The sequence below is a fragment of the Microchirus variegatus genome, assembly GCF_963457635.1.
Source record: "Microchirus variegatus genome assembly, chromosome: 15".
NCBI lineage: Eukaryota > Metazoa > Chordata > Actinopteri > Pleuronectiformes > Soleidae > Microchirus > Microchirus variegatus.
The window spans coordinates 14,031,452-14,047,326 of record NC_139816.1 but is presented as its reverse complement, the minus strand read 5'-3'; the positions used below and the strand labels follow the sequence as shown (position 1 = coordinate 14,047,326).

General features: G+C 41.4%; 1 protein-coding gene across 1 annotated transcript; it reads right to left on the bottom strand.

The window, feature by feature from the left end:
- Positions 1-1,038: 1,038 nt before the first annotated feature.
- Positions 1,039-15,385, bottom strand: oplah (5-oxoprolinase, ATP-hydrolysing). Its single transcript, XM_083901917.1, has 28 exons — positions 15,306-15,385; positions 13,141-13,349; positions 12,237-12,428; positions 11,568-11,682; positions 11,155-11,278; positions 10,607-10,802; positions 10,210-10,375; positions 9,988-10,126; positions 9,580-9,647; positions 8,213-8,388; positions 8,003-8,110; positions 7,765-7,877; positions 6,459-6,629; positions 6,006-6,143; positions 5,715-5,853; positions 5,478-5,590; positions 5,249-5,400; positions 4,964-5,124; positions 4,772-4,873; positions 4,450-4,624; positions 3,979-4,163; positions 3,745-3,891; positions 3,489-3,623; positions 3,120-3,269; positions 2,854-3,011; positions 2,598-2,758; positions 2,393-2,490; positions 1,039-1,457 (listed from the first exon to the last, which is right to left on the bottom strand). The coding sequence occupies exons 2-28, from the start codon at positions 13,309-13,311 to the stop codon at positions 1,305-1,307; spliced, it is 3,906 nt and encodes a 1,301-aa protein (XP_083758043.1). The 5' UTR covers positions 13,312-13,349; positions 15,306-15,385; the 3' UTR covers positions 1,039-1,304.
- Between the last annotated feature and the right edge of the window lie 490 nt (positions 15,386-15,875).

The window sequence follows — 15,875 nt, the reverse complement described above, 5'->3', positions numbered from 1 at the left end:
AATTTTTTTCAATCAGTAAAAAAGCTGCTGCCATGTTTACACGACAATCTACTGCTATACAACGACCACTAATCTACCTCAGACTGGGACATTACGGTTCCTATGAACGTTTGCACTGCTGGTTATTTGCACTATTTTAATATTATGATGACATGACCAAAGGAACTTGTTTTTTAAATGTCTGCCCACCATATGACGGCTGAATGTTTTCTTACTTTCTCACCATGTACCTGTAACAGTGCTGGAGCTGCAGTGAAAGTTCATCTCAGAGTACGAAAAGAATGTAATGGAGTTTAATCGGGTACAGATTAATAAAATGCTGTTTATTTTAATTGTGCTGCTCAATAAGTGAAACCGCACAATCATAAACAAAATGGTGCTCATTTTATGGTGTGAATGTTGGATTCTACTTAATTTAACGTGGTTTTAAAAAGGTTTAAGTGCTTGATACCAGACTGCCTTGGTCTGTAAACACAACAGGAAGTTTAAAAAAAAAAAAGTCCACCAGTATGTTGGATTGATTTACCACAGGAATTGCAATTCATAAACAAACAGAAAACTATCTTTGATCGACAGTGCGTGGTATCTGCAGAGGAGTTTTCAGCTCACACACACACGCACAGCCGATTTACATCATCAGTCCAGCAGCCGTCAACCTCCTGCTGCTTCCACTGCTGTGACCACTCTCCTTTTTATCAGCTGCCTTACGCATGCCTGCACTCCCTCACCATCCTCGTTCCCCTGCTCCCTGATCGTTCCTCACCCAGAGGAGGGAGGAAGGGTCAGTTTGACGCCATCCCCCCTCCAAAACACATACATGCATACAAGTAGTCTTTGGAGTGGTCATGAATTTACCTGAATGACTATATATACATTGGAACCAAAGTAATGCTTGGTATAAAACCCAAAAATAAGCACCGTTTTAAATTGTTTTACAAAAGATTGCAACCAATTAGCAAAAAAAAGTGGACAATCTCATCAGCAGAAACTGGGTTTAATTGTTAAATTAACAGGTGAGGTGTTTGTATTCAAGTCATTTAAAAAGTGAATTGTGCCTTTTGTCCAAAGTGTTCAATCCTAACAGCGAGGATGAGCACTATACAGTAGTTAATGGATGTAAAGTTAATTAAGAGTGGTGTTGACTAAAAAAGTTCAAATTAGAATCCGTTAAAATGTCACTGGCCTACAATCTTAGTCTTAATTCATCATTGTACAGGGATTAAACCTGCTCCTACTGTTTTAATCTACATCAAAGATTTTCTTGTGTGCATGTTTTTCGTCATCTCCTGATTTCTCATTCCTTCTCACACTCCCTCTTGTGCCATCCGGTATTCAAATACGCTGCCTCTCTCGAGAAAAGTCTCATTCAAGCGCCTGCGCTTGGTCTTAGGCCTGTTGTTGGTGTCCTCCTCTCCTCCATATCCTCCTCCACCGGGAGTGTAGAGGCAGAACATGTCCTGTAGCGGGACACAAACAAACGACACACTTAATACTTACACTAGCCGTACAAGCCCAACATTAATTCTAAACATTTTCTGCAAACATAAATCTTAAATCACAATACTGATCAGCACATTTATAGGCTCAATAATGTATTTCCTTACATACTAAAAATTTCATTTATAAAACAAATTTAAATGTAGTATTATTTAATTTTAAATGACCTCTCACAGCCCACCTGCAGTACCTACAAACGCCCAACTGGGGGCCATGGCCCACACCGTGGAAATCACTATTAAACCAAGTGAAAAATAATAATAAAAAAATAATAGCACTGCCAGCACTGTCTCTTTAAGATTTGTAATAATTAGGTCAATAAACTGCAATAAATACAACATTAGGAAAAAATAAATACACTCTGTAACAAATGCTTTGTTAGGTAAACTTCCTATGTATGTTTCTAGCCTCTTATCATACCACCCCAGTAACTACAGCATCAGGTCTACCACTTTAAATGTTCCCAGAATGAACTATTTATGCTGCTATCTTGACCAAGACTCCATGGAAGAAGAGATCTTGTATCTCAATCGGACCTTCCTGGCTAAATAAAGGATGGATGGATAGATAGATAAATAAAGACGGCAATGTAATTTTCCCTTGTTTCGTCATAGGACACCATTTAAAAGCACGGTATGTAATGTCTGCTGCTAGAAAAAACAATAACAAAAGACAGAGTTGACAGACAGCGCAGCAAATGGCAGTGAGAACTTTTATTATGAATTGTATTCATCCCTAGTGGGAAATTATATATTATATATTTTAATGTAGAAATGTTACATATTATTTCTTTAATATCTACACAACTTACAACAGTAAGGTTTCCTTGAATTTAAAATATATATTTTTGTTACACTTATTCTAATAATAATAATACTAAATGGTGCAGTCTTACCCCAGGCTGTAGAGTGACACTAGTTTTGGCTCCTAGGTTGAGGTGTCTGCCGTCTGCCCTTTGGAGCAGGTTCAGTCCTGCTGCGCCATCCTCTCCCCCTGAGGAGACACAGTAGTGAACACAGAGGATGCATTGGTTGCAGATTACATTCCAATTTGTTTGTTTTGTACAAGGATAATAAAGGTATTGTTTTTTGAGTGTTTACCTTTGAGGCCATAGGGCCGAGTGGATCGTCTCTCTGTCAGTACAGACAGAACCACCTTGTTCCTGAACAGAAGTTTCCGGATCACACCGTCTCCACCGCAGTGCTTCCCTGCGCCTCCTGAGTCGGGCCGCAGCGAGAACTGCTCTAAAATCACTGGATACCTGAACAAATCGGACAGGAACAAATTAAAAAACCCAACAATTTCACAAAAAAAAAGAAAAAAAAGAAAACGAAATTTCTTTGACTGAGGCTCTACCTCTTCTCCAGGATCTCAGGGTCAGTGATGCGGGTGTTGGTCATGTGACTGTGAACTCCACTGCGTCCATTCCAACCTGGCCCCGCCCCTGCTCCCCCAGCAACTGTTTCATAGTAACCAACCGTCTCGGTGCCAAATGAAATGTTGTTCATGCAGCCCTAATCGATTTAAGCAAAGAAATAAAGACACACATCTTTAAATATTCCACGTTCACACTAAAGGTACAACCATTTTTTCCCCCCATTAACCAACATGATTGTTTGTACCTGCGAAGCGGCGCATACTTCAAATGCCTTAAAGATGACGTCAACCACTCTCTGGGACGTGAGGACATTTCCTCCAACCACAGCTGCATTGTGGGAAGGCTGGAGGATCGAGCCAAGAGGGATGATGACTTTGATTGGCGCGAGACAACCCTACCCGCGAAAAAAAACCGACAATATGAATGAGATAATCCTAATAATATTTGATTTCTGAAGACCATTTCTATTATTTCCATTTACATCCTGTTCTATCAAGGCTATAGTGCTTTCTTCATTTATTTAACACTACTTAGTGTCACTCATTATTAACCCTGTGCTGCTGTGTTTGTGCTTCACTGGAGGGTGAAACTAACCTAAATAAAAGACGGTTACCTGGTTGAGCGGGATGTCCTGTCCGACCATGCAGCGCAGGCAGTAGATGAGGGCAGAGAGGGTGATAGCCCGAGGAGCGTTGCAGTTCCCCCACACCTCTGTCCCAGTTCCCGTGAAATCAAACACTGCACTGCCCTATAATGAAGGATGTCAACTCTTACATGCAGATTTGTAATGTATACGCAGTATATTAGGTTTAACATATTGTGCTGAAAATTAAGTGAATAATATCCTGAGTAGATTCCCCACTGCTCACCTCTTCTTCATTAATTTGGACTCGCAGCCTGATTGGCGTCCCATCATCCATGAAATCCTCCGACTCCACCTCCAAGGATCCAGTCTGTTGCCGTCGACGACGTGCAAAGTCTCTCAGCATGTCCCTCACTGCTAGCTCTGCGTTACTCTGTCAAACAGGCGATAGTGTTACAACTCATATCGATCATATCGTTGTCGTCATTTTACACAGACTTTACATGGAAGACACGCTTACCTGAATGTACCCCATGTAGGCTTGCACCACAGCCAGTCCATAGCTGTCAATCAACTCCGCCACCAGCTGGCTGCCTCTCTGATTGGCCGCCACCTGAGCTCGCAGGTCTGACAGGTTGTCATGGAGATTACGAGTCCCAGAGCAGTCTGGGTACTGGGCCGGAGCCATCAGTGCTTCAGTTACAGCTGATATGGAGATGGAAGGAAAGGCCCAGGGAGAAACGCAACACGAGAGGAGACACAAATAGAAAAGCATGACAGGAAACTGAGTGAAGAAAGTGAAAGTTAAAGTACACTATAAATATTTGGACTCCCAAGTCTCATTTATTAAACTCTTTGATTTATATATTCAATATATGTGCTCTTTTAAAGCCACAGTATATATTGCTCATTGTGTCCCTTTTGGGTCTCTATAATAATTGAAACTGTGTAAAGTGCCTCACTTTAATTCTCTTATCTCCTCATCTCTTACCTTCTTCCTGGAAGACCCCACCAGTGACAAGTTTGAAAGACGTGAAGACGGCGCCTTCCTGCTCAAGGGTTGTGGAATGAGGGGGCATGGAGCCTGGAGTGATGCCACCTATGTCAGCGTGGTGCCCTCTGCTGGCCAGAAAGAACACCGGCTTGCTCAACTCTTTTCTAAACACCTGAAGTGAGAAGAGGGAAACATAAGCCATACATAAAAAGTCAATCTTCCATTTTTGCTGGAGATTTTTTAGTCCTCTTCAATAGCACTCGAGTCAATTTTGTAAATTGTGAAAAGAAAAGAAGTAAAGACAACTAGACAGACTGACTGGTGTGATGACAGTGAGGTCCGGAAGATGGCTGCCCCCGGCACATGGGTGGTTACTCAGAAGTACGTCCCCTTCTCTCAGCTCATTCCCCAGTGTTCTGATCTGAAAAAGCAGAGTAGCGAGAATGTACGGTGACTCTGCCTTGGTCAATTGTGTTATGACTGCACACAGACACACACAGTCTTTATTTACCTGGTACTGGACAGTCTCTTGCATGGCACCCAGGTGAACGGGTATGTGAGGCGCGTTGGACACGAGGCCGCCATCTGGGCCGAACACAGCGCAGGAGAAGTCGAGGCGTTCCTTGATGTTGGTAGAAATGGACGTTCTCTGGAGAACTCGGCCCATCTGCTCTGTAGAGGGAAGATAAAAACTGAAATATAATCCAGGCTTTACTTCAATCCATGCACCCTGTGTCCATGCACCTAATTTCTACCCAACAACCTTGTCATGTCCTGTTCTCTGTTGCTAATATACCTGCTATGCTCATGAAGCGGTGGGAGAAGATGGAGAGCTGCACAGTGTTGAGCTCAGTGCCCAGAGCACAGCGAGGGTCCGATCCAACATTAATGCAAACGTCGCCCCCTTCTGTCAGGTGGGCCTCACAGCATGGCTCCACCAGGATGGTACTGCATAAGGAACGAGCAGAATTAATGTCTGAATCAATTTAAAATATTAAGAATTTGAATGAAGAGCAAAAGCATGCCTGTTCTTGTCGATTATAATGGCCGGACCCTGGATGGTGCCACCACATGGCAGCTCCTCCCACAGATACACACTAGTGTCCAGGTAACCATCTTCAAAGTAACACTTGGTCATCTACAGAGAAGAACAGAGATAACGAGGCTGAATATATTTGCATAATGGAAGATTGAGATGGTTATGGAAGAGAGAGTCTATGTATATACATGTACATTAAATATTAAGGTGTGTGTTCATATACCGCGACAGGCTTGGCATGTTTGGATCCCATATTTGTTTTATACACAGATTTGATACCAGATCTTCCACAGCCCCTCACTCTGATGTCATCCACCATGATGGGTCTGTCTGGGATGGTGAATCCAAATTCCTTCAAGTAACTAAAAGAGAAAATGATGCGTGAGATATGAAAGAAGTGAAAAAGCAGTCGTAAAACCAGAATGAATGCAAATAAATGCCATCTCAACAGATTACCGAGCCTCTCACCTGTGGAAAAACAACTGTGAACATTAGGATTAAACAGAAAGCTAACCGTTTGGTGAAGGCACTGCGAAAATCTCCTGCTTGACAGGACTGAGCGTCGCTGGGGTAACCGGCAGCCGTAACCATGAGCGCACAGTCTGTGCCCTCATAACGCAGGTGGAGGAAAACCTCTGTGGTTATCTGATCACTGGTGTTGAAACAAAACAAAAAAAAAACAATTTAAGTTCTTTCTTGCACAAATGTCATTTTAGGGGTGATTTTTTAAATATTTTCAAGGGCTTTGACAATTTTTTTCGCTTCACAAACTTTCAAGTATTTCAAGGACCTGTTGAAACCCACACATTCAGGTCTTGCCTCCAAATATAGTGCTCTTCAAAATATCCCCCAGTCCAGGCTGACTTGGCTTTTTTCAGGCTGGGCCCCAACTCTTTAAATGTCTTGAGTGTTTTTATAGCAGTGAAAAAAATTCAAAGTATGCTATGTTTTTTTAAAAGGCGCTGACCTGTTGAAGTCACGTGCGCAGAGTGTGTCGCGGCAGCGTTTGGACAGTCGCTCCACCCTCCGGTCAAGCTCGCCGAAACATCGCTCTTCGTACTGCAGCGAGCACGGCTCCTGCACCTCCTCCACTACGTCAGCGAGAGCCAGGCCGTAGGCTGAGAGTACGCCGCTGTACCTGAGAAACACGTGCACACGTCGATGACAAAGAGACTGCACATGAATAAAAGCCGTCACTACTTTCAGTCAAATAATTCAGGAAAGGACCATAGAATGTATATAAAATAGCCTAGGAAATATTTGAATTGAGGTCTAAAAGTGATCCTACTTGATTTAAAGGTGCATTATGTAATAAATCTAAAGCAACTGATCGTAAAATCCTCTTAATATGTCACAGAGACCGCCGTCTACCAATCATTGCAGTCAGTAGAGTCAGCTGCCGAGCAACCACGGGTTGCCAGTTACAGTACGTCGAAGCTACAATGGTGGAAAAACGATACCTAAAAGACCATGGTATTTTGAATTTGAGTGTAGTAACCGTTTTTGGCCACATTCTTACATATGGTGCCATTAAAAGTTAGTGGCCTGAGTTGCTAGATCTTCACCTGTCTAATGGGTGTCTGGTTGCAAGTGACATCGGTGAAAGATTAGATAGATAGACATACTATTTTATAGTTGGAGAAACTTTAAAAAGTCTCCTTGGAGAATAATATTATGGTCATCGATTCCACCACTTCTTGCATGCTAAGCGAGCGCTCAAACATTTGAGCTATTTTCCCTAAACCTGACATCCTGCTGGTTAAATCACAAAGCTTGAGGATTCGCAACGGGAGGTCTCAGTTTCAGAAAACTTTCTATGACACAGCAATATGACAACATTCAAGCTGTGAGTGAAGCAGCTCAGTGTGTGGTCTCAAGGAAACAAGCAACTATCCTCGACACTGGGCATTTAACAGCCTAATAGTAGAAGGACTTAAAGAATTTGGATGCATGAAAGCAAATTCACTGGAAAGAACATGGTCAGGTTGACCAAAGATACTTTTTGCGTTCCGTACCACCTGTTTTTCCAGAGTGAACTGCAACTGGACTCCAATAATCTTAGAGCAGACCTTGACGATGCTGTTCAGACTGTTCTTGTGTCTCACAGAAACGGCCCATTTAACCAACAGATAAAATCAAATGATAAAAGCTAAATAAAGTAATTTACATCAAGTGGATTCTTTGTCGTCCATGCTTCACCTCTGACTTTCTCTAATGATGACCATTACTATATTCAGTCTATGGAAAGGTCAGTCACAGTCGCTCCACCTTACTTGTGTATAAATACAGTCTTCATCCCCAGTGCTCGGGCAATAGCACAAGCATGTTGTCCACCAGCGCCACCGAAACATGCCAACACATGCTGAGAAGTGTCATGGCCCTTCGCCTGTGAGGGTGTGGGATATGACACGAGAGAGAGAGAGAGAAAAAAAAACCACATGTGATTTTCATATTTTTCAAGCTTAAACAAATGGAGACATTTTTCCAAGAAGCCCGAGCAGCTCAAATGACCTGTGTCAGTGCTCTGATCGGCCGGCACATGGCCTCATTCGCGACACGAATGAATCCCATGGCGACCTCCTCCACACTCATCCCTGAATCGCCGTTTGACGCTGTATGGTTGTGAGCTCCGTTTGTGGTAACCTTCAAATGAAAGAAAAATAGCATGAGCTGCAATGTTACTAAGATTACAAAAGAAGAGCTTGACTGATTATTTCATGCCTGTGACTGGTTGGAAGACAAGAAGACATTGATCTCTTGGGTGAGAAGACGAAAATGCTTCATGGTGTCCTCCGAGGACAGCGGTTCGTCCTCGCCGGGGCCAAAGATCTTTGGGAAAAAGGAAGGGAGGAGTCGTCCAAGGGCTAAGTTAGCATCAGTCACAGTCAGAGGGCCACCTAGAACACATCAGTTATTATTCTGCTGTTCAAAACTGAGCACAGTCTGTGAGAAATGTTAAAGCAAAACCTCTCCAACAGAGTACATCAACAATCAAGTCAGAGTCATGTTTCATTTTGTGAGCAATCATTACAATAAGCCAGTTTATTCGCCTGAAACTTGGATTTAGTTCAATCTCTGGATTGAACATACACTCCATGCACTCCAAGTTTTGAGCTTATTGTCATTTTTAGGCACATTTTCCAACGCCAAGCTATATGACCTTGAATGCTAAATGGATTTAAACACAATCAGGTGATGTGTATTTATGTAATGAGGCAGGATGTGGTCCTAAAGTGATTGACGCCAGCTTCTTTAGGAACAACAGATCAAGAGACTCCATGGATGGAAGGCTTATGACAGTGATTGAAAAGAAGAGTGGTTATATTGATCAATTAATATTTGTGTCAGAAGTGTTCATTTGTAAATTTTGAGTTGTTTATTTGTTACTCTGGCTCTAATAAATGAAAATAAACAAGTCAGATGGGAAGATTTTAGTTTTTCATTTAGTTTATTGAGTTATAGCTTCCTTGGGAGAGGATATTTAACAAACGCCTTTAGTTAAATATTCAGGTTTGAGGTTAGTTAACATTTTGGATTGACTGTAACTGTAGTTCAACAATAAAATGAATCCTCAGGAACATAACTTGCATAATAATTCTGAATATCAGTGGGGCTGACAATAAAATCAATATCTTTGGTTTGTCTGAATTACATTTTACAACATTTTCTGCAATTCATGGATGAAACAACCTATAATTATGAACAGGAAATGAAAATAATCATTATTATATGTTGGAAATAAATAATATCTTTAAATTCTTAACCTTGTATCAGAGTATATTAGTTAATATTTTGTGGGGATATCTAGTAGTGCTCTGTCCTGTTTTGCAGAAGAAATATTTAACTGAAGCTTAATTTAAAAGGGTATTTTACCCCAATTATTCAGCTGCATTCCCTATCCTTGTGCCTGGATTTGAACATGGATGAATGAAGTCTGAACTAAAGAGTGGATGAAACCACTGATGGAGTGGGGGGGAAAGTGAGCTGGGTATGTATAATCAATCAAATCTACTAGGTTGAGGATTGAAAAGGATCAGTGAAACAGGGACAAAAAAAGTTAAAGAACAATAAAGGAAGCATCCATTCACCTTTCCTGTAGCATGCTGGTCCTGGATGCGCACCTGCAGACTCTGGTCCAACCACAAACATCCCTGATCTGAAAGATTAGAAATACGAATCAAAAGGAGAAAAGCCAGACCTTTGTAATTTACAAAAGCCTTGGATTATAGCATCAAAATGTCAGTTACAGGTGAGTAACATTCAAAACATCACGTTTTTTAATTCTTTATTTGAATAAAGGCTTACTCAGCATACACAAGTAGACTTTAAGAGTTTTACAACAAACACATCTCCCATTAAAGTGACTCAGTGAGTTCAAACTAAACTGGAACAAATAACAAAGTCACTTTTCAGGAATATTATTATGTTATTCAAGACACGTCAACGGTAAAATGAGCAGAATCTACAGTGGATGTGTCCGAGAAAAACACACTGACCTGAAGAAGAGTCTGGATCCTCCTCCTGCAGCCACAGTGTTGATGTCCAGCTGCGGTGCTTGCAGGGTGACTCCAGCTGTGGTGGCCTCGAACACATGTTCGTACCGGCCAGCGTATCGACTCACATCTGTGGAGGTTCCTGCAGGGGAAAAAAAAAAGTTTATAAAAGTGACCACAATTAGAAACAAAACAAAAAATCTGAAGAGCATTCACTGTACTCACCACCCATGTCAAAGCCAATTACAGGTTTCTTCTCCATCTGGCTGAAAGAGGTGACGGCATATCCCACCACACCCCCGGCGGGGCCGGACAGAATGGCCCGCGAACCACAGAACTGCTCCATGGGAGTCAGACCGCCATCTGACTGCATGAACAATACATCCACATCCTGACGTCACAGGGAAACAAGGGATAATTTTCAGTTGTGGCTCCTCATCTTTGGAACGCAGTATGAGATCAGCTGACCCTACTGCAGCTTTTAAACACATTTATTTACATTTACTGCCACTTGTATCACTTTTTTTGGTTGTATTTATCAGCTTTTTTAATTAAAACATCTTCTATATTGAATATTATGTCTTTATTTATCATTTGACTTAATTAATCTATTCCACCATACCTTCAGTCCACCCTTAAATCCAGAGGTGAAGCCTTTTAAATACTGACGGATGTTGGGCGTGAGGTAGGCGTCGGCGCAGACCGTGTAACCGCGAGGCACCGCCCGCACCATGGACATGACCTCGCTGGACAGAGACACCTGGGTGAAGCCCAGAGTGCGAGCCAGGGCGCCCACAGCTTTCTCATGGTCGGACCACCTGAGGAGAAGAAAGAGCAAGAGGGACCGAGCCAATCGTAAAAGGTCTGACAGAGTTTCACCACTGTTGTGATACAAGCTGCTTAACTTTTTGTGCTTTTGGAATCATTCTATTTATTGAATTGTGTTCCCACGTAATTTAATTGAATATACTTTAAATACAGGGGCAAAGAATAAAGACATTATTTTCTACTTAATTGACAATTAAGTAGAAAATACTTAATTGACTTTACAATCTTCGAAAACAAGAAGAGGCAGAGGAACGGTGTGCGTTTTCATTGACAAAAACAAATAGGTAAACGGTGAGAGAAGAAAGTGAATACAAGTGAACATGCACAGGTTGAACTACTGACGTGTACGAGTGCAGCAGGAGCACAGCCACACTGGTGATCCCGCGAGACAGAACTCCTCGCAGCTCCTTTTCCACATGCTTCAGATCGAGCTCCTTCCACACCTCCAGAGAATCCCCGGTGCTGCCTGAGAAACGCACACGCACACACACACACACACACACACACACACACACACACACACACACACAGACAATAAATAGTTTAGTAGTAAAACAAAGTATTGTACAAACAGTGTCAAATGGACAAAGCATTCAACTGATGTCCCATAATTTATGTTCATGACGACCAAACAGAAACAGTATAAGAAGAAAAGTTACATACTGCAGGATTGAGTACTTGTCAAGAAAAGGGGATAAGTGTCTATCTTTCAGAAAAATAAATTCACAAGACGTGCACATAGTTCTGTTTCACACCTGTGACAACACGTTTGGGATCCGTCCTGGGCAGCTGGCAGCCATCTTGCATGAGGACGACGCGCTCATCCACCTCTATCACCTCCTCGTACAGCACTTCAGGGACTGCAACCTCCTGTTAATATACACATCCTGATTACACATCGCACTTATAGGGACAAAAGAATGGATAGAACATATTGCAACATAGGCGTTAGGTCAAATTCGGTGAGAGTAAATGAACGTAAAATGTGGAAGAACAACTGAATAATGTTATGTCACGTTATGGTGACTTCATAGATGAGTAACAACTTCAATAACATGTCAGGGGGCAAACTCCAAGATCTGTTTCCATTCTCTGCAACACAGGGTAATAAATAAACTCTGCAGTATGTTGCAGAGACCACAGCCCTGTACCCGAGCAACTCGTAAACACCGCCTATACAGTGTGTTTTAATGTACATGTTACATAACGATGGTGATCACATGAACATGTTTAAGCTGATCAGGCAGTTTGTCAAACTCACACTTAGGACAGGGCCGGCCCTATGCATTTTGGTGCCCTGGGCGAGACTGCAGTATAATGCACGCAGTGCAAAATATTCTTTTCAATTAATTCAAACAAGTGTACCGTATGTGTGTGTCATATATACTGTAACCGTGGTTTTAAGAAAAACAAAGATGACAAACCAGATCAAACAGCTTGGGTCTGGCCTGTGTGCCAATGTGCAGCAGGTCCTTAAAGCCCTTGGTGACCAGGAGAGCCGTTCTCTCTCCCTCTCTCTCCAGTAAAGCGTTGGTCGCCACCGTCGTGCCCATTCGGATCCAGCCGATGAGTGAGGTTTCCACGGGCTGATCGCGAGGAAAGGCCCGTCCCGTTTCCTGTCATTACACGCAGACAAATAACACATACCACTCTATTAATGCCATTCCAATAGTGATGTAAACACATTATTGTGTGGTCTCTGGTGTCTTTTTATGTCTTTAAATGTTAATTTAGGCTTTTAGTGTTTTGGTTTTTTAGTAACTGGTGGAGTTCTTTTTATGTAATTTAACTTGCTCTGAATCTCTGGGTATATGTCAAAAAAACAAAAAATTGTAATTTCAGGCGATTGAAAAGCTATATATTATCTGTGTTTACATTTCACCACATTCTATGTCACTTGCATCTAGGGGTGGGGGGTAAAAATTGATACGGTGAAATATCGTGATATTTTGCATGCCGATATTATATCACTTTTGAGACAAATAATATTGCTTGTTTTTAATTATGTTACAAGTAAAAACTTTACTTTTTGTGGATTAGCATAAAAGAAAATCAAATCATGTTTCAGACCACTAGATGGTGCAAAGTGCTCAATCTCACTAAAGCTGCAAAATATTGTGTATTTTCATACTTTTTTAAGTAAAAACAGTCATGTTACACAAGATCACTCAAGATTGACGAGGTTTAGGACTTTGGACGACTTTTTTCAGTCCAACTCCAATAACAACATGCATGACCTTTGTATCGTCAGGCAAAAACCACCAACATATTTTAACCTCCATGTGACCTCTAACCCCACACTAATCCCTCCCCATCTTGTTACGTTACCTCTTCCAGGACTCGGCGGATGCCTTCAGTGGGAGCGTCTTTATAGTTCTGTGGGTCTCGAGACAGCAGTTTCAGGACTCTTTCGCGACCGTCGGGCAAGCGGGCAAACACGTCAGTGAAAGTGCCTCCACGGTCGATGGCAAAGTCAAATTTCCCTTCAGTCTCAGCCATAGTGGAGGAGGTAAAACAAACTCCTGCAACTCCTGGATCTGGGAGTGGAGTCAGAGAAGGACAGAGAGAAAGTGAGACGGAGATAGACCACGTTCAGTGCCGATATGAGAACATGTGAGATATCTGCTGAAAGGGAAGGAGGAGAAACACCTTTCATTCATAAAACTGTCTGCAACAAAGACAACCCTCGCCCTCTCTGGGTTGATTATCAATCGCCACCAAGCTTGTGTAAAAAACACTCACACACACAAGTTTGCATTACTGAAAGACCCCTAAAACTTATTAATAATTGATTCATTGAGTGATTGTTTCAGCCCTACAGAAATGTAACTAAGTAGAATAAGCAGTGCGGAAGCTCAACTAAAGTTCTTGTTGCAACATCAGCTCTTGCAGCTACATCATGCTGTTAAAACTCATGTGATCACAGCTCCAAGGTTTGTAATTCATTCATTTTCTATGGTGTAACTGGGAAACTGGGAAGGTTTTTCTTTATGGAAACTGATGTTTTGCAACTTCAGTGTGGAGAGACTCAGTGAGTTCGTCTCATTGTTGTCTTATTCTTCTGGAACCGGTTTCTTCTATTATTCTTCACAGAGCCTCCAGGACAGTTTGAGTCTGACTGAACATAATTATACTGTAAGTATACTAGAGTAGATGCATGCTAATTCCACTCCCAGTCGCATTATCAAAATTTGAGAGGGATGGGACAATTCCACTTCTTGGTGTCTGATACCTATATCACAAACTTGAGTATCTACCGATAACTATACCACAAACTACCAATAACGATATCACAAACGCATTTATCTACTGATAACGATATCCCAAACTCGAGAATCTACCAACACCGATACCACAAACTCGAGTATCTACCAGTAATCATATCACAAAATTGAGTATCTATCAATAACGATATCACAAACGCAGGTATCTACCGATAACGATATCACAAACTCCGGTATCTACCAATAACGATATCACAAACTCCGGTATCTACCAATAACGATATCACAAACTCAGGTATCTACCAATAATGATATCACAAAGTCAAGAATCTACCGACACCGATATCACAAACTTGAGTATGTACCAATAACGATATCACAAGCTCATGTATCTACCGATAACGATACCACAAACTCCAGAATCTACCGACACCAATACCACAAACTTGAGCATGTACCGATAACAATATCACAAACTCTAGTACCTACGGATAACAATATTACAAACTCGAGAATCTACCGATACCGATATCACAAACTTGAGAATCAATCTATCTATGCATGCATTGGATTGTGTCATTTTCAATATCTGTCCGATATCTGATCCGGTGATTTTGACCATACCGATACCAATTTCCATCCCTAGTATGTAACAGAATTTTAATTTAAAATACAACTGCATATATATATATATATATATATATATATATATATATATATATATATATATATATATATATATATATACATATATATAATTTTATAAATTGTCATGTAGACATGACAACTGTCCTGGGGGGCTTCTGTCCTAAACTCCGCCCCCCTTAACGCCGCCACTGATACAATGTATGTAAGAGTAAGTAGTTGTTCCTGCCTATCTTCCAAATGACGTCATAGCTGTGTAATAACATTACATCACATAACATTATATGCTGTTAAATACTTTAAAGAAGTTTTAGCAGGAGTAGAGACGGAAGTGTCTGACGCTGCTTTAGAGGAAAAAGCTTCACATGAACCTGCAGGAGGATGAATGACACACAGGGACACAGACAACATAATCCACTCAGATCATAAATCCATCCGTTTTTTTACAGCTTTATCCGCCACAATACAATTCTGCAGTATGTATCAGTCATGGAGAGTGGACGAGTGACATGAGCACCGCTGCCTCCATGTTCACTAATGTAAATAAACCATACGTTGGAGCAGTCGCTGCTGCTGCTTCTACTGGCGAGAGCTAACGAAGCAGTAGCGACATCTTTGACTCACCTGTCCGCAGGTGCTGCTCTGAATCTCAGGCTGGGAATCAGTAATAATCCACCTCCTCCGCGTCTATGCTCGGTGACTTTACGACAGCGACCACGTCGATGAATCAGGTCAGTTGAACTGAAGTCTAAGCTCCGCCCCGCCGAAAAGAGCCGGTGTTGAGTCTCCTTCTGTTTCAAGATGACTGTCCCTTAGCGCCCCCCTCTGGTTTACACTGGATATTACCTTCTTTTTTCCCCCCGCACCTGTTGATCAGACGAATTAATCACATTAATTAAAGTATAAGTGGCCACAGCTGTTGAAAAATAATAAATTAGTAAGTAAATGAGCTCAAATGAATAAATAAAAGGAAATAGGGTAAACAACAACTCAGTGAGTAAGCATGTACGATCCAAACTAAGGCACTTTTTACTCATACAATTATTTATTTTTACAGTTTTTAATGCATTTTGAATTTAATTTCAAGCATAAAGGAAGCAAATTATAGGTAGCGTGTGCACATATTTAAATCATTCTAAATTATGGGGGAAATTTCACCTAAACCTTACAACACTGGTTGGTTAAAAGTGAGGA

What these genes read in the sequence shown, in the direction of transcription:
- oplah (XM_083901917.1), bottom strand. Translation starts at nt 13,311, where the DNA reads ATGGCTGAGACTGAAGGGAAATTTGACTTTGCCATCGACCGTGGAGGC. An exon ending in TCCGCCGAGTCCTGGAAGAG is followed by an intron (nt 12,429 to 13,140) that starts GTAACGTAACAA and finishes GTGTAATGACAG; the next exon opens with GAAACGGGACGGGCCTTTCC. An exon ending in TCGGCCCTATGGCCTCAAAG is followed by an intron (nt 2,491 to 2,597) that starts GTAAACACTCAA and finishes GTGTCTCCTCAG; the next exon opens with GGGGAGAGGATGGCGCAGCA.